Below are 24,080 nucleotides of genomic sequence, written 5' to 3'. Positions count from 1 at the left end.
GTAGTGGTGCCCAGGGACGGGACATAAACTGAAACACAGCAAGTTTCACCCCAGCACGAGGAAGAGCTTTATGCTGAAGCTAACAGAGCACTGGAACAGCTGCCCAGGGAAGCTGCGGCGTCTCCTCCCTGAAAATGTTCAGAACCCACCTGGGTGCACTCCTGAGCCAGGTGAGCCTGCCTTGGAGCGTGGGTCGGACTAGATGAGGTTCTTTCATCATCCAGAGGTTCTTTCCAATCCTAAGAATTCTGTGATTAGCTGAGATCTCATAAAGTGAAGATTTGTGAATACAACTTGACACTAAGCGGGAATTCAGCAATTAAAACATATTAAATTATTTGAAGTTTGAGGAGATTGGAGTTTTGCTTTTACTTTGCATTAAATCACTTTTCTAAGTATGAACATTCAGCAAACTACTGTGCTCCACAGTACACATACTCCATATTTTCAGTCTTACGAAGTACTTAAAGCTTCATTTGTTGATTTCTTTTGTCAAGAATCTCAAGAGCATGCTGAATTTTAAACACCACTTGTTTCCTGTTTTGAAATAATAAACAAAATATCCAAGGTGAATGTCTCTAATTCAGCATTTCTCTGACCAATTCATTTACATTTGTAATGATTAATAATGTTATGTAATGACTTGCAATAATGTCATTTTGCTTAATATGCTCATTAATAAATGAAAAAAATCCTTTGCAATATTGACTTTAAAGAGTTTATGAATTTTTTCCTCCCTGAAACCGACAATGCCATAACTTTCACACTTTTTATTTTTGTACTTCATGAAGAGTCATTGCTAAATATTGCCACATTAATCTTATTCTTATACTCTCCAAATACTTGCTTGACACAGTAATACAGAATTTACACTGTTCAGGCAGAATACTGAAAGTAGTCTGTTCTCTCAACAGCATCAGCTGTGCAGGAAGTCACTTCTATTTCACTGTGGTCCTTTATAATAGAGAGCCTGGTGTGGACAGCATGCAAAACTCCAGGTAAGATAACAATAAACAAGAACCTGAAGACTGAAAGGATCCATGGGTCTCTCTTTCCTGACACAAGACCCCTCCAGGAGAGTCTCCCTCAAGAGGGGAGCCCCCTGGGAAGGCCCAGCCTGAGTCCCAGAAGTTGGCAACAGGTACCCCAACACTGAAGTCCAAGACAGATATTTAGCTGACACCCTTCCTTACCTCCCCACAACTCAAAAGCCATCATTTCAGGGGCACTGTGCCCAAGCACCACACCTCCCACCCTCCCTTCTCTTTCTGTCAACAGGAGGTCTAGCGAGGCACCACCCCAGCAGGCTCACTTGCCAGCTCAGCCCAGAAGTTCCCCTCCACACACCCCAGGGACCTCCCAGACCACCTTCTCCGTGATGTGCTGCATTTCCAGCAGGCACTTGGCAAGTCAGTCTCCCAAAAGAAAAATGGCCAGGAAGCACGGAACGTTAGCCAGCTACTCACAGAATAGTTCATCTCCCTCTTCATCCTGGCTGGATGGCCCATCACACACTCCCAATCTGCCCTGCTAGCATTCCCACTGATCCTCACAGAGGCTCACTCCTACAATCCACGCACTCAAAGCACTCCCTCACGCACAGAGCCTCTCCTTGCTTGTCTGAAGGGCTTGCAGCCATCCACAGCAGGACTCCAGCCACGTAAATCATCCCAACACACCTCTCCGATGGCAACTGCACCACGTCCCACTGCACATCTTACGGCATTTCTATTCAATAACGCCAGGAGAAGAAACAAACAAAACTAAAAGTCTGCATTGAAACACCTCTAGAAAAAACTTCTAATTAAATTGATCTCAACTACAGCATATTAAATTTGTAAGTCACCTAATGACTGTACAAACAGCTTGTTACAAACTGTGATTCTGGAATTATGGTTTACAAGACATTAAAAGAACAGAAGGACAGTAATTCAGTTTCTACAAATCCTCTTACTCTCTGCTGAATTCCACATTGACTATTCAAAGCTAGGCCAAAGAAAAGAAATTAAACATCTAACTGATGTTTTATGATTAATCATTTTGTTTAATGACAATATGAATTGTCTTTTCAAAACCTGCTGGTTGCCTCTCTCTGTGGTTCTCACGTGTTTGTCCACACATAACGCTGCTCCTGCCTGCACTTCTGTTCAGGGATATTATGAGCCCTTTCAATAGAGTTGGTTAAGATTCTGCTTAACTAGTGATGAATTTATAAAAATTAAAATAAAACTTTTTAGTCTCTTAAAAATACATGAAATAAATTTCTTAAAGGGAATTATAAAATACACTCCAGCATTTCCTGTAACAATGAACAAGGGAACTCTCCTGCCTCAGATCTCTTGGGATCTGCAGCAATGTCCACTTCCACAACAACAACAGCAATGCTCAGCCTCCACACTGAGTCCTGTACACTCCAAATTTCTATCACTTCCACCTGCTTATGCAGTAACAGTCCTGTCTGCTAAAGGTACAAGAAGAGAAGTTTCACAGAGGCATGAAGAGCAGTAAAATCAGGTTTGCTGTTTGTTTTGACAGTGGTCCTGATAATCAGTATAGTACAATCCTTTTAGATGATCCAATATATCTGTATCCAACAGATTATTTAGAAAAATAAATGTGAGCATTTTAAAGCTATAGAAATAATCTGTGCCAGCTTTAATTGTTTTCTATTTCCTAATTCACTGGACACCCATCTTTGTCTACTCATGCTAGATATACTTCAATATTTTGATCAGGGTAGAAAAGCCACCCACACTGTTTTAAAACATGAGTATTCATTCCAATTGGTAAAAAGAATTGTTTTCTAAATTGGAAATGCAATTTCTGAAGAGAAAACAAATCTATTTCTTATTAGTGAATAACATACATTGTTGCAATAAATTTAGGCACACCCTTTTAAGACTCCAAGTAAAAATAACACATTATTCAGCTATGCTGAATATTCTATTAAAAAAAAATTGAAACAACAATCAAATATTTTTTCTTGGCCATTCATTTTTAACTTGAAGTCTTACCTCAATTAGACTTCAATTTTATAGTCAATCCCCTGCCCAGCTATTAGCTGGGTATCTTTCTGACAAAGTAGGTGTAGATGTAACAAGTGTGGTATGCAGTACCATGTAAGTCCATACTGAAATGGAACGCAGCAAGGAAGTCTGATTCACGTAGTCCTTTAAATAGTACCTATAAAGTTCTACTGGACTGTATAGTTACTATTATAAAATTAAATCATATAATGATTTAATGTCATGCTATCCAAGAATATACAAATACATTTTCCCTTAATTTTTTTTTCAAGCCAAATTTAACTACTGACCGGACTTTCACTTAGAAAGAGATGAGAAATAGCTATGATATGACATTAGAATTTACAGAAGTGGGAAAAAAATTACATATTTTGTCTTTCCCTTATTTCCATTGGAGAGACACGATCCAATGTCATGATCTTAATAAGAGAATGAATTATTACACTCATTAGAAAAAACAGCCAGTTATATACACTACACTTATTATAGCCAAAGTTAATCTACTGACATCAAAGACTGCTAACCATACACAAAGTCCAAAAACAAAACGCTCCTAATTAAAACCCTGACAAAATAGGTCTGAGATACTCTTCTGTATGACAGCAGCCTGAAAATTCCCAATTCATGGTGCTGCTCTTTTCCACTTGCTTGCTGTAGAGACCATTTAATGCACACTGCTCCACACACACAATTTCAATAGCAGCTGAACCTGGCAATACATCCTTTCTGACTGCTGGGATTAAAACTAACCAGAGGAGTGGGTGGCTTAAAAATTGTCAAAGTCCTGAGTTTAAAAGGTGAACTTTTTTAAAAGCCTTACCTGTCCTCATTACTCCATGAATGCTGTGCAGGTTAAATGCATAGCACAAGTACTAGTACTAGTACTGCTCTGCTATATTTTCCCCCCTGTACTTGACACCTCTGTAGCAATTTCACAGGTCTGAATCTATACTGTTGCTGGGAAATTATACAGGCTATATGGAGAAGCTTGCCAATTGCATCTGTAGCCTTTTTCAGCATATTGGGTTTTCTCCTTGAAACAGGGATGGCTCCTTCTCCAAGCTGGTGCCCACCATAGGGCACTGACCTCAGACACTGGGCCTTGTATGGGCAGCATTTTCTTCTTTTCTTGGTGTCACAGATTCTGCCACAACCTCAACATTAAATATCCACATTCAATATTCAACAGAAACATCCTTCAGGTGTGATGTGCAACTCTTCCTATTGACATTCAATGCCCAATTACTTACAGGTACAAACCATTTTTTTGCCTTGCCTGTTGAATTCGAAGAGAAATGGAAATAGAGCCTTGCCATGGCTGCATTCTTCACTTTAGCATATTAGAAGGCACATGATTAAGCTCAGTACTGTTATGAATAAGAAGCCTGACTAGGCCAATATTCAAGCAGCAAGCAATTTATTATTTAATACTGTAAAGTATGAGCAATACAGTGCTGGGTACGGCGGGGGAAATTTTCCCTCCAACTGCACACCAATAATTGATGGTTACAGGTATTTACAGGGGCACTCATCAGCTTTTTTAGCAGTTTCTATTTCCAATTTTTACTCATCAGCAGTTTCTATTCCCTATTTTTACATCAGAATTCTATACACTATTGTGATTTAGTTCTTCTCAGGATGTATCTCAAAGGAGTATCCCCAGATGGTGACGGTCCAGTTTCCGAAAGAAGAAACACAAATCCCATCTGGTGGGGTCCAGCTCCCCAGATGTGGGTCCACCTTTTAATTGCAGAGACTCTAAATCTCATGACAGTGATGTCCAGCTTCCCTCGGTTGAAACCATAAATCCTTGAGGTGATGTTCATCTTCCTTTCTCAAGCTGTTTTTCTCTGCTTCAATAAGGCATGAGATAAGCATATTTCCTTTATATATATTCCAAAGCTATAGTATCAAGGATATAAGTAATATTCTAAAATTATACTTCAAAAGGTTATTATTGCAGAGCTCTTTATGGATTAACTGCAAGCAAAAAGCAACATCTTTAACACTTTAATGCTCCTAAATCAACCAGGGTTAATTGCAAACAAAAGATAGGTTCAAAGGCCTTTTTCCATGCTTTATTCTCCTCAGTTATTATTAGAATTCACAGCCCTCCCATTGTCAGTCTCCACACATTTCGCACTCACAAATACACGTCACCTGTTTGTACCCGACACGAAACACAGCTTTGTATTTCACAGTACTAATTTGATGAGTGCTGGTATTTCCCCTCCTCATATTATGCAGAGGCCTAGCAATATCCTATGAACCACTCTGAACAGAAATCTGAAGAAAAACAAAACTTCTAAAACAGAGGCTTAAAATGTTAAATTAATAAATGAACTGGAGGTGCTACAGGTGCACACTAGGTGTCTTGCAACTACTATAACACCCATTCAGTACCCATTAAGGGCAAAATTAAAGTACCCATTAAGCACTAAATTCTCATAATCATCATTCAGAAAATAAAAAGAAATTTCACAAACTTGGAAGAACAATGCCTTTTACTTCCCAGGATATGATGACTCTCAGAGAAATATAAAAGGAAGGTAAGTTAGATAGGTTTGTATACCTGGGAGCTCTTGCGTGTTTGGCGGTGGGATGCCATAAAGTGGGGACAGTCAATTCTTGTACTCCTTACACAAAAAGTTATAAAACTGCTTAAGAACAGTATCCCTGAGAACACCAAACACTAAAAGTAAAATGGGAAGAGGGCAAAGCCTGTATTTCCATAACACAAGTGACAAAATCTTGTATCAAGAATGTCCCCTTTCTCCTTATTTCCCCATAATGAAATAAACAAGATGTATGACCTTCCCCCACAGAACTCAAGTAAATATGCTAGCTGGTTGTAAAACAAGAAACCTGTTGACCAAAAAAAGACAGATCTGTATATTATGCATGCCACAGTTACTGTTGTTCTACGAGCTTTAAAGTGAGTAGTAAATCTGATGTGCATTAAAAAAATATAAAGGCTACAAAGAAAAAAAAAACTAGAATTCACTCAATGTATCTTCAAGGATCTAAATATGAAGCAAATTTTAAAAGAATTAAAAAGCCAACTTTCACACAAGAAGCTTTAACTCTGAGATTTTCTATCTTAGAGAAATTAGAGCTAAATAGCAAAAGCTGAATTTAAAAAAAGTCTGTAACTCTCTTGTATTTAAATAAGAGAAGAATTAGATCTTTTAAAAAAACCTGAGTGTTGTCTTCATTCAGGTGTTGCTATACTGAATGCCCATTTCTTATTCTCTTTTCACACATGCTAGGAAGATGCTAGGACATTGTTCTGTCATCAGTGGGGATTCATGAACTCAGTGGATGTTACAATGACTACGAAGGGATCAAATGGGTGATTTATTGAGTAATTACTGAAGGTAATCAAATAATTGTTTTAAAGCTACAGGCTGTTATTCAAGTTTTACTTTACTTTAGTGTAATCCTGCCAAGCCACTTATTATTCTCAAGGCAAACTCCCATGACCTTGTGTAGAATCCCAAAAGATGGCAAAATGTGTGTGTTTCAACACACTGTGGGAAAGAAAAAGAGGCTGCTGGAGAAAGGGGCCATGCAGAGGCAAGGCAGCACTTTTCCAGGACAAACATCCTTATTCTAGTCCTTGGAAATAAGCACCCTTCCCTTCTTTCCATCTCAACACACTCCCATGTGCTTATGTAGTAGGACAGGCAGTAACATACCAATTTCCACGCCAATTGTGTAATTTATTAATAAAACTTTAGTGAGTAATCAGCAGGTTTAATCTAGCATGCTAAAAACTTCCACTTCTGTAATTACTGAATGGTTTTGGGAAGAGTTTCCCACTACATTTAAAAGTACCATTTTAACATGTGACATTACCAGCAAGATTTAACAACAAAGAAACAGACCATGTGAGTGAACACTAAAATATTTAAACCTGACTGCAGTATCCACTTCTGTACATCCCCTGTTTGATGGGAATGGCTTAGACAGTTACAATTATGTTTTACAGGCCAGTGATGCAGCAGTCACCTCATACAAAGGAAACAGATATTCCTTAAACCCCTAGTTCTGCTATACATGTCCTATATATCTTCCTAGCTCTTTTCAGAGGCTATTTAAATTTTGCCAGTTTTGGTACATATGCAACTGGCAACACTACACACTATGATATTAAAACAGATAGAAATGCAAGGTTTTTTTCTGAGTCAAATGGACTGACTATTATTTCTTTAAAACTGCTCTCACTATTTAATTTTTACAGCATTTTAATTCTTTCTGTAATCTGCTCTTCCAGGAACAGATAAGAGTCTGCCCTTGTGCCAAAGTATTTACTCCATCTAAGTAAAAATTAGGGAAAGAACTAGGATGTTTGAAATGGGAACAGAGTAAATTAAATACATTAAATTAAATTAAATGTCTGCTTTCGTGAACTTTCCTGAGCCAAATACAGCACACCTGTGAACTGAAGAGCAGAGAGTGGTTTTACAAGCAAACAAAAAAGCAGATGAGCTTTAAAAGTAAACAAAAAAGCAGATGAGTCTCTATTTACTATCTATGCACTTGAGGACAATGTTTTTTTTCACATATGAACGCATATGTATCCATATATTCCTAAACATTTATACGTGAATGCAGTGACCTCACAGAAAGTGGAACTTGAGACTGATTTGTCACCAAATTAAATTGCACAGGCTGCACTAATTGCAACATGAAATATGCCTAAGGAAAGAGAAGGAAAGCAGCAATGCTGTAATGGGTTCCGACCCTCCCTCACTTCCCCCAGTCACCCAGGCACCATGGTTACAGATTGATTACCCAAGCCTCACCCTTTGCACTGAGCCAAATCATCTTATTCCTCAGCTGAGGGCAACATGAAGACAGCTGCAAGGCCAAACCTTCCAAAAGAGGTCAGGATGGATTCCTAACAATCACAGCCATTCGGTATCCCCCCCCCTGCCATTCAGCACCTAAAGAACAGTCTAAGTGTCAAAGAATATAGCTCTTGTCTCAGAGTTTCAAAAGGTTAGTGCAGTTAACCGGCTGCCTCCTTCTGAAATTCAGAAGTCATCAAATTGGACTCTTTCAGCACACTTAAAAGAAAATCCATTGCAGATTACAGATATTACGCCCCTCAAAAATATCAGGTCCCTCGGCAAATGTTGGCTCCCTTCACAGAAGGGGGAAGAAAACAAATCAAGACCAACAAAGAAACAACAGTATCTATTTTCAGACAAGGAGATAACATGAGCTTCTGAACTCTTCATAGAGCAGAGGGGTACAAGTACAGCAGGACTGAGGGACTATGCCAGCCATTGATAATTAGTACAAATACAGTGGCTACTTTGGAAACTTTGGCACTGAAAACAACAATTAATTATCAACTGATTCATTTCAGGACAGCATCTCAAAGGTTCAGCTGCTGAACACCTAAACATATTGCACTCCTGCTGAGTTCCACCCCATCCTGAAAAATACTTCTTAATAAAAAAATCTAAGTGAAGCAGTATAAAAATTGATTTTATTTCTCCATTTTCAAGAGAGACAGTCTCTCTTTGCACATCAAGCACTCATTTCATTACACTGCCTCAGGAGGAAGAAACTTTCTTAACAATCTAATGCTACCAGAGCACAGCTGCTGCTGCTTTTCAGTCTTGTCAGCTCAATTCCTCCACATAGTTTTCTTCTTTTCTCTTCCACATTTCAGTAAAATCTCAGTTTTTTTCCCCATGTTTATTGCCACAGACTAGCCTGAAACAAACACATGGCTGGAAAGTCATCCCAACATGATGAGGATGATGCATACATGCTGAGCATAGTGTAATTGCTGGGTTTATTGCTGCTCTTGGTTCACCAAGCAATTCTGAGGTACAAAGTCACAGCTCGTACTTCTGTGGTCTTTCATACCAACAAAAACACAAATCACCTGAAGAACTGCATCAACTACGGAGCATTAAACAACAAAGCATGAATAAACTACTTTGTTTAACCAGGTACACCAGGTAATTTGCCTCCCTTCCCTCCACCAAAATAAGTTATATAAACACCATAAAACCTACTGATGATTTCTTTATGTGTGATTTTACAATTACAGAGCCTGGGCCCTGTTTCCATAAATCCCTGTTTCCCTGTTGTTGCACAGGAGGTGTTTTGATGCTGTCAAAGCAAGGGCAGACATTTGGGTCATGGATAGAAGTGTGGTGGCCTGGAAGACTTTTAAATGGAGGCATAGAAAGATACTCTCCTGCAGTTCCATCTCCAACTACAAGGGAAAGGTTTCACTTCTGCAATTACATGTGACTCAGCAAATACATGCTCTGCTTTCTAAGTGCTTCAATCTGTCCAAAGCAGGTTTACTCTGTTCTTCCACTTCCATAGTTAACAAATGCAAAGAAAACCTTCCTGTTTCCTGCAAGGAAACTGACCACAAATTGACTAAATGTGACCATTCAAAAATAACAACAAGACTATGTCAATGGCTGGAAAAACCAGCATTTTGGGTAATGTATACTAGCTGGCAGCAAATGAGTCTTTTCTTCTTAAGACAGCACATGAAGACAAAATACACCAGAATTTTTTGACACTTCTCTACTTTTTTCCATATAAATTATTAATCAGTATCAACAAGTAAGATCTCAACTTCTGTACACACCTATTTCTTCAGCTTGTAAGATTCCCATGCTGATTTCTCTAATGATTGACTGAATTATTGTATCTAAAAATACAGCAGAAAAAGAGGGAACACTACAAAAAATATTGCCAAGATAAAAACCAGTAAAAGTAAACATTAAGAAAATACTGGAATTATGTAAAGGGGAAGATGAGCAAGTAAAGAAAGTGTAAAAGAATCACAGAAGCACATAAAAAATGCTATTTGATGAAATGTCATATTTATTCTTCAGTATTTCTAAAAGGTACTTGCCCTCCAATGCGTTTGAAACAGCAAATATAACAACACACATCTGAAACCTTTGCAGAATATTAATACTGAAGGATGGCATGAAAATTCTCTTCTGCTTTCCAACAAGCATATCACTTGACTTCCAAACAGAGAATATTTACACTCTGACCCTTACAAGACAGACAGCACACCCATTGTGCCAAACTAGACAATGGGAAGAAACACTGCTTTGACAAGTGGCATAAATGAGGTTTCTCTGTCTGCAGAGTATACTGTCTGTGAACAGTTTTCTATTAAATAGAGAAAATAATATTGAGCTCACCATCTCACTGAAAAAGGGATTACAATTTAGGTTAGGACGTCCTTATCTTCTGTCCTGACTCTGAAGTAATAAATGAGACACAGGAAAGTGTCAGCATTCTAATTTTTCTTAACACTAAGAACACAGTAAAATGTCAAAAGTAACTCCATGGCAAGTCTCTTGGGCAGAAATGCATTATACATAGCATAACAAGCAGAATGCCAACATCACAGAAGATTTCTTTTTCTGTTTTTTCTTTTTTTTTTTTTAGTTTTTCTGGCCAAACAGACTTTCTTTTGGATTTTCAGTTTGAGCTCATGATCTTAGATATATGGAGCACCATCAATATTGCCAATGCATTTCTCTCTGCTCCTTTGGCAGCAGGCTGCAAGCAGCTTCTAGTTTGCTGTGTTAGGCACTTTCTTATAAGCCATCAAAATAAAGCCATCAAGCCAAACACATTCCATGAAATTATGGAGTTGCACCACTGGTTTAAGCACCCATTATACTTAAACACAGCCTAAAACAAAAGCACATGGTTTACAGCTATAGTACAACCACAAGTCACATCCTAAACACTACATCTGTACCTCAAATATAAATCCTTACAAGCCATCAACCAAACAAGCATCATCATCCACTGATAGAAATCAGAAATCTTTTAGGGCCCAGAAAATTTAGACAACAAAATTGTGAACTCGCCACAGAAGAAAATTTATTTTTATTACCCCTGAAAGCATTTCTGAAAGAATTCAGAAAGCATGTTAAGAACCTACAGCAAAATACAGTATGTCATTTTCTCCTAAATAAGTAGCCTACCACCACTGTGCAGAATTAATCTTCAGATTTTCAACTTTCCATGCCAGAACAGTAACATCAGACAGCTGAGGTATTGACACACCTTTATCTGAAAGGAGGGAAAAATTATTTTCAAGTCCCTTAAAAATAATTACCAAACCCAACAAACGTAAAGAAAATAGCTGACCTAAAAACTACATCCAAGGAAAGCTTAACCATTCTCAAGCTTAATTAGGAAATTCATCATTTTTTTATCACTTCCAACAGTAGACATATACCAGATCAACACCTGTACATTCATTAATCAGCTTGAAATGAGCACACTACTTTTACCCCGCTACAAAAACCAGAAGATGCATTATTCTTAAGCCATTCTATTACATTAGATGCATTATTCTTAAGCCATTGTATTAGATTGCTTTGTAACACCACTGCAGTAAGACTGACAACTAACTGCACTTTTAGAAAAAAACTACCACCAGCTACTTCTCCACAATTAAAAAATTCTGCCTTTTACAGCCCTGTTGTTTTGCATTCATTAAATGAGTTGCTGCAGTAGAAAGATTACAATTGCTATTGAAGTGCATCTTGTTGTGCTTATGGTCCTGTTCTCTGCTATGAAGCATTCTACTGCAATCAAACTATTCAGTGTCTTGCATCTTTGTCATATTTCATATGTGGACAGAAAGGAATGCACTGTCACAAGAAAAAAAAAAAAAAGAGGAAAGCTCTGTTTCACATCAGCCTTCTTCTAAAGAATTTTATTTTGTTGTTCAGACAAAAAAAAATTTGGTATACAGCATTTCAATAGTAATGTTCAAATAATATTCAGAAAGCTGTCCTTTTAGCTAAAAGTAGGGAGGTCTCACTAGATCATCTGGACCATCATTACTGACCCCAACAACCGCCCTCACGTAAGATTCACTTCTACAAGCAGCATTCCAGTCAGACTATCCAGGTATTTGGGGCCACAAAAGCAAGCAAGTGGCCACAGAATAACAGCCTGAGCTTACTGTGCACTGTGTCTACTCCCTGAACTCACAGTGAAACTCATTTCTGATGTCACATGAAATCCTCTGTTGTCTTCAGCATCATTTGAAAAAAAATCAATTTATAACGTCTATCACATTAAATGTGCCAAAAGTGAAATGTCAGAAGAAATGTAAAAGTGGACAAGAAAACGCCAATTTCCTATTTTTTACCAAGCTAAAATAATCTTTAAAAAAGTTCCTCTTTGCATTTTGAGAGACTGATTTTAGAGCAGTAATTTTTGCTTACTCCATCAAAACATACATGTTTAACTGGACAGACAAATTCAATTCAATCTTAGGACCTCTTAGGCACCACAACCGACCAGAAGTATGATTAAGACTTATCATTGTATCTCAAAGCCATATCAAAATCCAGTTTAGATAATGCAGAAAAGATAATTCATTTCAAAATCATGAACTTTCTGTAATCTTATGGCAATTTGACTGATGTGTATGATTTTAGACCAAGTTTAGAAGTTACACACAATGATGAAATAATGGTGATAGCTGTGTACTTTCCTCTTCTTAAGTGTTATCAAGTAAGAAAAGATTACAGGTTGCCTTAACATCGCTTAACTCATTAATTCATATTTGTTTGCAATGAGGCTTGAAGACATGGGAGATCTTTCACAACAATCACCATAACATGGTGCAAAAAGGATGGCATCACTGCCTGACAAGGAACAAAAACCCATGAGCTGTCCACCTCTGCAAGATGCACTGTGCTCACTCATTTCAGTACCAATGCATGAGACAGAGTACAAACTTTAACGAAAATAAATCCTCATGATGGAAAACTCTGTCCTGAAAAGTTAATATTTTGCCTAAGCTAAGCAATTTCACATGGAAAGATACTGCACTCTGATTTTTTGCAAGAAAAACCAGTCCTGCAATCCTGCCTTGTTGGGTCCAACCAACTAATGAGGCATGGGTTTGCAACAAGCATTAACTGCCTTGTGCTGAAGGAGATTGAAGCACAATTTCTTCCCAGAAAATGGCATGTTGACATCATTGCATGTTTGAAACTTCCTCTGTGTGCTGCTGAAATGCTGAACTTCTCCACAGCCAGTTTAAAACCAAGTGACTGCTGAAGAGAACAGACCAGGACTTTCATAAATCTCCAGGTCTACGAAAAAATTTCAGCCTCCTTTGTAATGGGATAACCAATCTGGTACCAAAACTCACTTTGCAACACATACCATACTAGGGTAGAACTTTAACTGGAATTTCCCTCCCACTGATCATTTTCATCTCTCATTACCTAAGAACATAAACCATCACAGGTCACAACATTGTGCTCTTACAAAAATATACACGCTCCTCAGAATTACGATTTTCATAATTAGCATCCACATGCCAATTTCAACTTCTTGATATTCTTTACAACTATTTTTTTGAAAGTTGAGGGAGGATTTGAATTTATTAGTTTTTTTGACAACTATCCAGAATTAACTACGCTTCATTTCTCATAGTGGTAACATTTGCTCAAAAAGATAAAGACTCAATTTTAGTGCTCTACACTAAATACCTTGACTCCCTTGAATATTCAGACAGTTTTTAACTTTCTATACCTCTTTTCTGTACAGATTAATCTGCACAAGCTCATTCAAGACACAAACCTGCATCTGCAAAAGCTGGTTTGGTGCTTCCTCTCCATTTCAACTATTCTTCCAAGGATGCATCACTCTTTAATGAGCATAAAATTATTAATCCAAATTAACTCACATGACTGCCAGTGAAACTTTCCTTAAACCTTTTATTAAATCAGAAGAATTGAACCACAATATATTCCTCCAAGGGCTATATTCCAAAGCACATCAGCATGGCTCATATGGACCAGCACTGTGGAAGCCCTAACCAGAAATGTTACCAAAAAAAATTGTCTCCTTGTCCCAATAAAAACCCATTCTGAAGTAAGGAAGTTACTAGATAATTGAAGCAATTTCCTGATTTCTCCTGCATTCAGACATTTTCCTGTTCAGAAATTTTCAATTATTTTTTGCCTGTGTATGCAGCTCCTGCTGCCCCTTACTTGACTATGTAGCAGGCACACTTTTTTTTCTTTTCTTTTTACATCTCAGTGAATACCTTATGTTTTATGCCTTAAAACATGCAATGGTTCTGCAAAAGGTTGCTTTGATGCCCATTTTACAGGAGACACAGTATAAAGGAGAAAGTCACATTTTCCTGGAAAATGTACACATGTATATCCTCCAAAACCATGCTTTAAATACTCATTACTATTTATTACACACTTATTTCTGTGTTATTATCCCAACACGGCAGAGAAATATCACAGTCAAAATCTCAGCTTGGTTTTCTGATGAGGAACTGGAAGTTGAGCAGTGTAAACAGCAGTATCATAATAGATCTGCTCTGTACCCAACATTAATTTCCCATCTGTGCACATCAAGATGTACAACGGGATAAGATGTCTCAGCTTTACCTTTTCTTTGCTGAACTGACAACACAGACAATATACTGTCTCTGAGCAAGTGAGCACAACACATTACCTTATCAGAACACTGCAAGCTCAGATCAGGTTTATTTCATAGCTGCAATAAATTTTGTTCATATTTTCTCACTTTCACAGAAAGGAATTATTCTAGACTGCAACAACTTTTTATACATTTACTGGCACTGAGATAACACTACAATATCTCGCAGTAAAAAAAGTAAGTCCCCGGTCATTATTCAGATATAGAATCCTGAGATGAGATTGTTCAAGTGTTTTGCACTCCAGAAGGGAAAATGTTAGCAATTCTCAGCTTCACCTGTTTGCCTTTACAGTGAAATAGAGCCTGTCTGGTTTAACTGCTCTATACATAAAGCTTACATTTGTCACTGCCTTGTTACATCCCGCAAAGCTGTGGGTCAATTACACAGCAGCATAAAAAAAAACCCCAAAAATCGACCAACCAGCAAAAAAAAAAAAAAACAAAAAAAAAAAAAAAAAAAAAAAAACCAAGAAAAACAAGCATCACATTCAGTCTTGAGACGCTCAAGAGCCGGAGCGAGACAGAAAAGAATCAGAGACGACCTTTGCTCTAAACTTAACACCCCAGCGAGACCTGAAATCTGTATTATTTATCTTCCAAGCACTGAACATGAGACAGGAAACAAAGCAGGAGCACTGTGAGGAAAGGAGCTGTCGGTACTCACCTAGTGCCAAGGACCAGAGCAGGGAACAGAGGCAGCACGTAACAAGCAGCGATGAATTTCATCCCGGCCCTCCTCCGCTCGCTGCTCTTTCTCACAGCGCCTCCGTCCGCGTCTCCTCCAGCCTCGCCTCGCCCGGGGCGCTGCGGACAGGCTCCGGCAGGGCGGACAGACAGACGGCGGGAGGGAGGGAGGGAGGCAGCTCGGGCAGCGGGGATGGAGCTCTTCTGGCAGCGGGGATGGAGCTCCGGCAGCGGTACGAGGGCACAGCGGCAGCCCCGAGCCCGCCCCGCCGCTCCAGCGCCGGCGGCTGCGCCAGGACGCGCCCCTGAGGGGCGGCCCGGCAGGGATTACGGCGGGAGGCCCGCAGCTCCATCCCACCGGAACGGCCGGGAAAGCCTGCCTGGAACAGAAAAAAAAAAAAAAAAAAAAAATTAAAAAAAATAATGAGAAAGGCGCAGTTAAACCAGCAGCGGTATTTTGCTGTTAGTGTCTCGATGTGATGCGACTATAACACAGGAGCTGTTCCAAGGGGGTGTCAAGCCCCAGAGCAGCCTGTCACCGCTACACGGAGCCTCGTGTCATTTCTGCAAAGCTGGAACACACCAGCTGCTGATTCAGTCAGGTGTCATTCACCCCGTGTCGAGCTGGAGGTAGGAGCAGAAAGAGCTTCCAGGATGGGATTGAGAACAATGTCATCGCTAAAATCCCAGAATGGGATTGAGAACAATGTCATCGCTAAAAGCCCTTCATCACCTGAAACAGCGGACAAGACCTTCAAAGAAATGAATACCCTTCTCCTGTTTCCTGAGTTTGTATTCTCCCAATCTTAATCGTAAATTACATAAATCAGCAAATTTGGTTAAAAGTGTTTTCAGTGTGTAGACAATTGCCTACCATAAAACAAATCCATCTGATGGCTAATCATATGAAAGTAAAAGATTTAAACAGAAGGAATCTTTCTCTGCAAGACCACAAAACCCCAATCAAACAAACTTGTCTGCAAATGAATGAATTGTATTCATTACAAGAAACTTGAAAGATATGTGGTCACCTATGGGCTTCTCTGCCCTTACAAAAGACATCCAAAAACTATATTATACATCACAAGCATGAAATAAAAATTTCCTTAAACTGGTTACTCATTGCATTCAGCTGCTTATTGCAGAGTAATTTTGTATTCCATCACAGAAAACAGAAATTTGCTGTTTGAAATGAATGGAAAACTTTTTAAAATTAGTGTTGTCCCTTAATATGATACGTACATGGTGAATGCAAACAAAATTAATAAACTACATCCTCCAATAGCAAACCAAGAATGATGGAAGGTAAAACAAAAACATAAAAAGGTGATATACACAGCCAAAAAGGAACAAAATAATTAATTTCTGTCTTTGTGTCCCAACTCTAGTATCTTTCTCAGCACACCTGGCAGCACATTCTATTCAACCACATTAATTTAAACCTTTTATTTATTGTTATTTTGATGCTACATACCAGCTTGAATGAACAGTCATGTTACCATGGATACTTATAATAGCATGGTAAAAAGGTCATAAAAAGAACTGTTAGCTAGTCATTTTCCTTCTAGAAAGAGCCAACCTTTCCAGCCTACCAGGCACTTCATAGTAATGTATCAGCAGCTAATACTTCTAATACTTGTGAAAAATGCATATTTTTTGATTGGCTTTTCACAAATATTAAAATTAATACTGTATGTGTTACGTTACAAAGTTATGCTATATTAATTTTCTTAAGTAATGTGTTAAATATAGCTTTAGGTTAAAACAATGTTAAAATAGAAACTGTGCTATGTAAGATACTTTTTCTAAAGAAAGAACTCGCAGTGAGGTAGCAGCCACAGGACACCTGAATCTTTCAGAGAAAGAGAATTTATTGCTCCATTAGCAGAAGAAATGAACTTCTTCCTGCCTCACTCAGCCCTGAAGATGCTGTGAGGATTCAGAGGAAGAAGCTGACACTGCCCAGACAGAATCCTGTGTTTGAATGGAATTTATGCATCATGTATGAGGTGTATGAATATGCAACAGGATGTTGCTTTTAAGGGTTAATCCTCTGTTAACTTGGGTCCTTTTTCGGGCTTATTTTGCACTGAAAAGGTACCCGGACTGTCCATGACTCTTTGTTTTTATTGTCTCATATTGTCCTAATCCAAATTGTCCAAAATTATTATTACTCTAATTATATTGTATTTTTATAACCATTTTATCACTATTAAACATCTAAAAACAAGTGATTGGTGTTTTTCACACTTTTATGTGCATTCATACAGGGTAGATCAGAGAGGAAGGTGCTAGTGCGTCAAGTAAAAAATGCTGAGTGATCCTAAGTAACCTTATGAAATTTTGCAACTTGAGGAAGTTAATTTTCTAACTTTATTACTGCTCTGCCTCTTTCTTTGGGAAGGGGGGGGTGGAATACAGAGGCCTACACAACTGCTGCTTCTTGGTTTCACCTCAAGGCCTGCATGGGAGAATTATCCCACAAGTGGTGAAGCTCTCATGCTTCCCAGCACTGCTGCTCTGAAGTGAACACCCTATAAAGACCGCCACAGCTCAGTTTGAGCCTGTAAACACCTCAAGAACTCAGCACACAGGGTTTATAGCAAGATTTCCCAACTCAGGTTGGCCCATGGGAACCCCCAATCGACTCAAGCACACATACACACAGCCAGGCTAAGCAGAGACTGCGCCCCTAAATGCTGAGCTAGACACAGGTACGATTGCAGCACTGTGCAGATAATGCTTAGCAGTGAATGCATGTGGGACCAAAGGAAAATCAGCTCTTCTAGAGGTAAATTTCTGTAATTAAGGGCTGGGCACTTAATCTTCAACGCTGTTCTTGTCAGACCTGATTGTACTCCAGCTGTTTGCCTAAAGACACAAAAAACCATCCTTTTCCTCCCTCCTATTGAGATAAATGAACTTGATCTTCACAAGTTGGAAGGGGTTTTGTGTTTTGGTTGGTTGGTCAGTTGTTTATGAGAAAAACAAGGTTCACTCTCCTGGTAAAGTTTCAATGTTTAATAAAGGAAAATAAAGCAGTTGTACTTTTTTTTTTTACTTTCATCCACTAGTACTTATTTTCTTATTGGCAGAAAGGGATTGTTGGAACCCTTTTATTTTTCAGACAAAATACTCATCCCAGTATGGCTTTCTTCCTAAACTTGTCTCTAAACCAGGACAGTAATTCATTTTGGAGTGTTTGCTCCCTTAACTTCTCTTAAACCAAGACATTCCCCCATTTACTTATTTTAGATAAAGTAGAATGAAAAATTATGCCCTTGTAAGTATAAAAGCTGTTATAAATGCAAAAAGAAAAAAAAAATTAAAAAGAAGACTTCATGAGCCTGCTTTTAAGGTATCTGAAAAACGTGAAAGGCTATTGTGGATAAACACAGTGAAAAAGGTAAAGAGAAAAGCCCTCCCTTGCTTTGTGGAGGTTGCTGCAGGACTGAAGGAAAAGACACTCAGAAGTGTCAAAGGCACCACCCCACACATGCTCATTTTTCAAGGCCTTACAGAAGTAAAGTTAGCAAGATAGCAAAATGGTAGGGCTGAGACTTATTTTCCAAAACCAGAGTTGGAATTCCGAGTATTAAAAGAATGCTGAAATGAATGCAACCTAAATCCCATGATAACCAGCTAGATACATAGGTTTTGGGGTTTTTTCCCCCTAGATAAACACATTTTCCTTCCACAGGAATATTCTGCTTTTATTACTTTAATTCATAAATATGAATCTTCATTCAAATGGCCAACAACACAAGGGACTGTCAGGGCACAAGCTAGAAGTCAGCCTCCATGAAGTTACCTTATGCATAGGTGAATTGCTGCATTTCTTTCAAAAAGAAAAAGAGGATTTTTTCAATGGAGAACCTAACCTCTAACCACTATTTTTGCTGAGATATATAGTAGATATTTTTGCCCCTGATGTCCGGGAGGAATGATGAGGTAGACTCCATCTTATTAGAAGGCTAATTAATTATTTTATTATAATATATTACATTGCATCTAAACTGGATCTGCCCTGCACAGCATCTGTGACTGTCAGTGACAGTCCCACACACACCTGGATCCAACTGGTCAGTGCATGACAACACTCACCCCAGAATCCAGTCACCAATTCCCTTCAGGTAAACCATCTTCCACAAGGAGTCCTGCTTGTGAGCAACACAGGAGCAGCAAATGAGATAAGAATTGTTTTTTGTCTTTCCTTCCTCTGAGGTTCAGAGAATGTGAAACTCAGAAATATCCTGGGAAGAATTGTGCCTTGCATTTCTGTGTGAAGAGAAATGTGGCCACAGAGATACTCAGGCTACAAGGTTGGAGAGGGAATATGACTTTTTTTGTCATGGCAAGGAACTGGATCATGAAAAAGCTCACACAAAGAAGTCAGGCATTAAAGCACTGCACAGAGCATGGCATGTACACACACAACTGTGCAGCTTTCAAATTCCATTATTTAACCACAACAGGTTCTGTGGAAAAGTAATTTATTTGAACTATGCTTGAGGCAGAATGATTTAGCCCTCAGTACACTGGCATTTCTATAAAACCCTCTAGAAAATGTGCTTTTTAGTGTAATTCACTAGAAAAACTGAGCCTTCATTCTACCTGCATTGAATAGCTTTTTGTGATATAGAGCACTTCACATTTAGCACACTTGAGACATTTAATCCACCTCTGTTTAAAACAGGGACCAAACACATTCCAGCAGAATTTCAAAGGTGATAATACCTTGCTAAACCCACCAATAGTGAGTTTCCTAAAGGTCTGTCTAAAGACACATGATAAATACATATTATATCACTTTATTACATAATTTACATTTATAAAATCATGTATTCGGAACCAGCTGATCCTATCTTTTCACCTGAATTTGTGGTTATATTCACTTTCTTACATCACCTGAACTAAAAAGATAGCAAAAACGCCCAAGCTTTTCTGACACTTCTAGATCAGTCTTTCTGAAATTTTATTCTTTGTCTTTCTCACAGTAGGTAGGGTAAGTAGCTCTGAATTTAATCTGGGGTATTTTTCATATTTTACAATAAACTGTTGAAAGACTGGCAACCTAACAGGCCTACTTCAAAAAGGGATCATATTTTGTAGCCAAGATACCAGTGCAAGGCTGTCCTATATGAAGAAAACTGGAATAAAAATTAGGGAAAATAGGAAAAATAACCCCAAAACAAAAGCATAACATAAAATAATTTCCTATAAAGAAGAATTATTTAGACCATCACATTATCTGCAAATCTGCTCTGACACATTTTTGCTCATCTAGACTTATATTCCATCTATGTTGAAGGCATAATGGAATGTTTTGGTCTCTATATAAAGCAGCAGTTACAGTTACCATGTTACTTCAGCCTCAAAACCAAACAACGTACTTTTTGTATTCCTTTTGAATTCTCAAGTTTATAGCTAAATTGTCATCAATATTAATTTCTTTTTTCTCAGCAATATCAATTTCTGGTTTGTGGCTTGCCAAAGGATAAGTCCATTATCAAGGTAAAGCAAATCAAAGTATGGAGCAATATATTTGTATTTACTATTACCCAATGTTGTTATTATATTTCTGGAGTCCTATACCATTGTTATCATATTTCTAGAGTCCCATACCTCCTCAGTGTTTTCTTATGGCTGCAGATCTTCACAGCATGGACTCCTTTTTCTGCATGCAGCTCCTTCTTAGTCAGGGCTCCTCCCAGGCTCTCCCTGACTGGCCAAGCCCACTCCCTTTTATTAAAGTTATCTTCACTGGCTACAGCTGCAGCCCATCAAGAACAGCCGGGGCTTATCAGGGCAAAGCCCATATACAGATATTGAAGTACTATATTTCCCCCTTTTCTTTTATTTACAGATATTCAAGTACAATACATACATTTCCCCATGACTCAAAAACCACGTACAACACACACAGCTCCTTGACTCAAAGGCCATATTCTTTTACAGCTCTTGGCTGCCTTATCTCTGCCATCACATTGGGGTCACCAATTGTTAGTATTTATATTTCTGGAGTCCCATACTGTTTTTATTAGATTTCTAGAGTCCCATACCTTCTCTTGATGGTTTCCTATGGCTACAGATCTTCACAGCATGGACTACTTCCTCTGCTCATTGCTGCTCCTTAGTCAAGGCTCCTTCCAGGCTCTCCCTGACCAGCCAACCCACCCCCTTTTATCCCAGTTATCTTCACTAGCCACAGCTGCTGCCCAATTAAGGACATCACAGCTGCAGCCCATCAAGAACAACTAGGATTGGGGCAAGGCCACTTACACAATACATATATTTTACTGTGACTCAAAGGCCACCTATATTTCCCCCTTTTCTTTTAATTACAGAAACATGTTCAAATAGGATTAACAATTATACATATCTTAGGATTGACAATACACATTTCACCCCATGACTCAAAGGCCGCCTCTACTATAACCCAATAAAGGGATAAGAATTGAAGAGAGGGCTTATTTACCATTTCTGGAGTATGAAAGGATTATCAGCATGTATTGATGCTATACAGAGACTTTATTGGCTGGTGATTTTCACCCATAACAGAACAGGTGTGATGGAAAGATTAGCTCACTCCAAACATTATTTCAGCTGAGATTTGTTATTAGTCTAGGGCAGACCATGATATTTCAAATCTTTACCCTGGCTACACTATGAAATCTATTGAGGGACTTATCAGTTTATGAAGAATTTTTTATATAATCTTTCAGCTTTTTATTAGCTAGTGAAGGCTGGAATATAAAAGCGCTGATCTTTTCAAAATCAATATTTAACCATGGAGAGTTCCATAAATGTTATGAGTAACTGTAAAAATCAGCACATATGTACAAAGTGCAAATGTATACTTAGTGTTCTTTAAGAACATTATTCATTCTCTTAAGAAACACCACAACCTACATTCCGCATTATGTAGTTAAATCCTCTCCAATCAACTTTCCTATATTTTCTTTGACCTTTACACTTTTGTACTAAGTGACCTTTAGTATTCAATGGTCCAAGACTTTCATATTGTAATTTCTTAATTTGGCTTTGGTTCTGTCATAGCATAAAGCTTGTCATAGCTTGATTCTGTCACAACATAAAGAAGAGGCATTGGGGTCACAAATCAGGTTTATAATTATCTGCTTTTCCCTACCACTCCCAGCTGTCTTGTAACTGCTTGTCACACAGAAATATTAATTGTACAGTCTGGTATAGCACTGTAAGTGACAAGTGGCAATTAACCAAAAAAGTTAGTTTTATAACATCTACATGACTGAGAACCTTAATTGGGTAGTATCATGATAGTGTCTAGGGTAGCTGGGCTCTGTTTCATTCTTTGTTGTCCTCCAGGGAAACTGTGTTCCTTTACCAAAGTCTTCCAAATACCAGTGTGCTGACCTTTAAACTCTTCAAAGCCATCATTGACTTCTCCCTGTTTGCACTCTTCCACACAAGGAACTACTGAGCTTTCTTCAGAATCAATAATTCTGAACAGAAAAGTCTTTCTATTTTTAGAGTTAGAGATTATATTCAGTACACAAAAACATTGTGTTATGATTTCTCCCCAACCTTGGGCAAACCTTCAGATCCATAACTTCAGTAGGGTAGACTGCAGAAATACTGTGAGGCAAGTAAATATTAGATAGCTTAGATGGTTTTTAAATATAACAGAAGACAGAACTGGTGTACTCACTCCATTTTTCCATTTTATCTATTTAAATATGCTCACACTAAGGATAAATATAATGTCTTTAACCAAACCTGCCCAACTCTCCTATTATGCTATTCTAATTAGAAAAGTACTTAAGTCCAATACAATTTGCTCTTAGTGCTACTGTGTTCTTGCACAATGAGACATGATAAGCAGCTTCTCTTCCAAAAACAATTGTGAAAATTATTGATGAATTTTTCTATTATTTTTTTGTGCAGTCCGTAGCAATTAAGGAACAGTCTTTCAGCTGCTCCAGTAGTTGCCAGTCCCTTGCAAAGACCAAACACAAAAGCTGATTAAGCTACCAGAAAGAACTGCCAACTTTTAATTATCCTCCAATATTCAGGACGGATATTTGGAAGATCAATTGCTTCTGAATTACTATCCTGGAAATAAATTCACATTGCTGGTTCAATTACCATGTATTCTAAACCAAATTCCCATTGCTGGTTCAATTACCATGTATTCTAAACCAAAACAGACATCTCTGTGTTCTGAGTAAGCTCTTCCTCTTTTTTTACCTATGTACCCCTTTTCTGGCACCCCAGTCGTTAGGTGAAAAAAAAAAAAAAGAAGTAAAAATAAATAATAATAAGGCAGAAATCCCTGTACAGTATGGAAATGACAACAGTTAGAGACTTGCAGAAGCAGCTGTTTTTCAGGGTAGTTGTAGTTCAAAAGGTAGGAAATAATACAAAGGTACAAAATGGATTTGAAGTTAATTTTTCTCTTTCTAAGAAAGGGTGGGGGCCATGGGGATTTGATCAAGAGACCCTCCTTGCTAAGGGAACACTAATTACAAGTGGTAACTTCCTTAGAATTTTTGTTTCTTTGTGGGTTTTTGTTGTTGTTTTGTCATTGTTGTTTCTGTTTCTTGTTTTGTTCATTTTCAATGTCTTATTTTTTGCTAGCTGTCATTTTCAGGATCAGACTGAAGTAGTTCTAACAAAAATGCTTGGAAGCTTATGCATTTTACCTGTCAGGGGAATTAGATAAAATTATTGATGACTGCAAGCCTGTAGTACAATTTACAGTTTAATTTACGAGTGTAAACCATCTGTGACAATGCTAACTTCCTGTCCAAGTCCCATCTTTCTACACCTTAGAACTCTGTGAACTGTAATTTGAGGGTTAAATAGTCACCTTTTTCACAA

The 24,080-nt window shown here is 38.2% G+C and overlaps 1 protein-coding gene across 1 annotated transcript in view; it reads right to left on the bottom strand.

Moving 5' to 3' along the window:
* The window catches only part of LUZP2 (leucine zipper protein 2), an 89,564-nt gene extending 68,198 nt beyond the window's left edge, over positions 1-21,366 (bottom strand). Inside the window, exons 1-2 of the mRNA XM_058807354.1 lie at positions 21,281-21,366; positions 15,199-15,598 (exon numbers count right to left, since the gene is read on the bottom strand). Of these exons, the coding sequence (XP_058663337.1) occupies positions 15,199-15,260 (62 nt within the window). The 5' untranslated portion in view covers positions 15,261-15,598; positions 21,281-21,366. The remainder of the gene's footprint in view (positions 1-15,198; positions 15,599-21,280) is intronic.
* Between the last annotated feature and the right edge of the window lie 2,714 nt (positions 21,367-24,080).

Source organism: Ammospiza caudacuta, chromosome 6 (genome assembly GCF_027887145.1).
Source record: "Ammospiza caudacuta isolate bAmmCau1 chromosome 6, bAmmCau1.pri, whole genome shotgun sequence".
Lineage (NCBI taxonomy): Eukaryota > Metazoa > Chordata > Aves > Passeriformes > Passerellidae > Ammospiza > Ammospiza caudacuta.
This window is presented reverse-complemented; position numbering and strand designations above follow the sequence as displayed.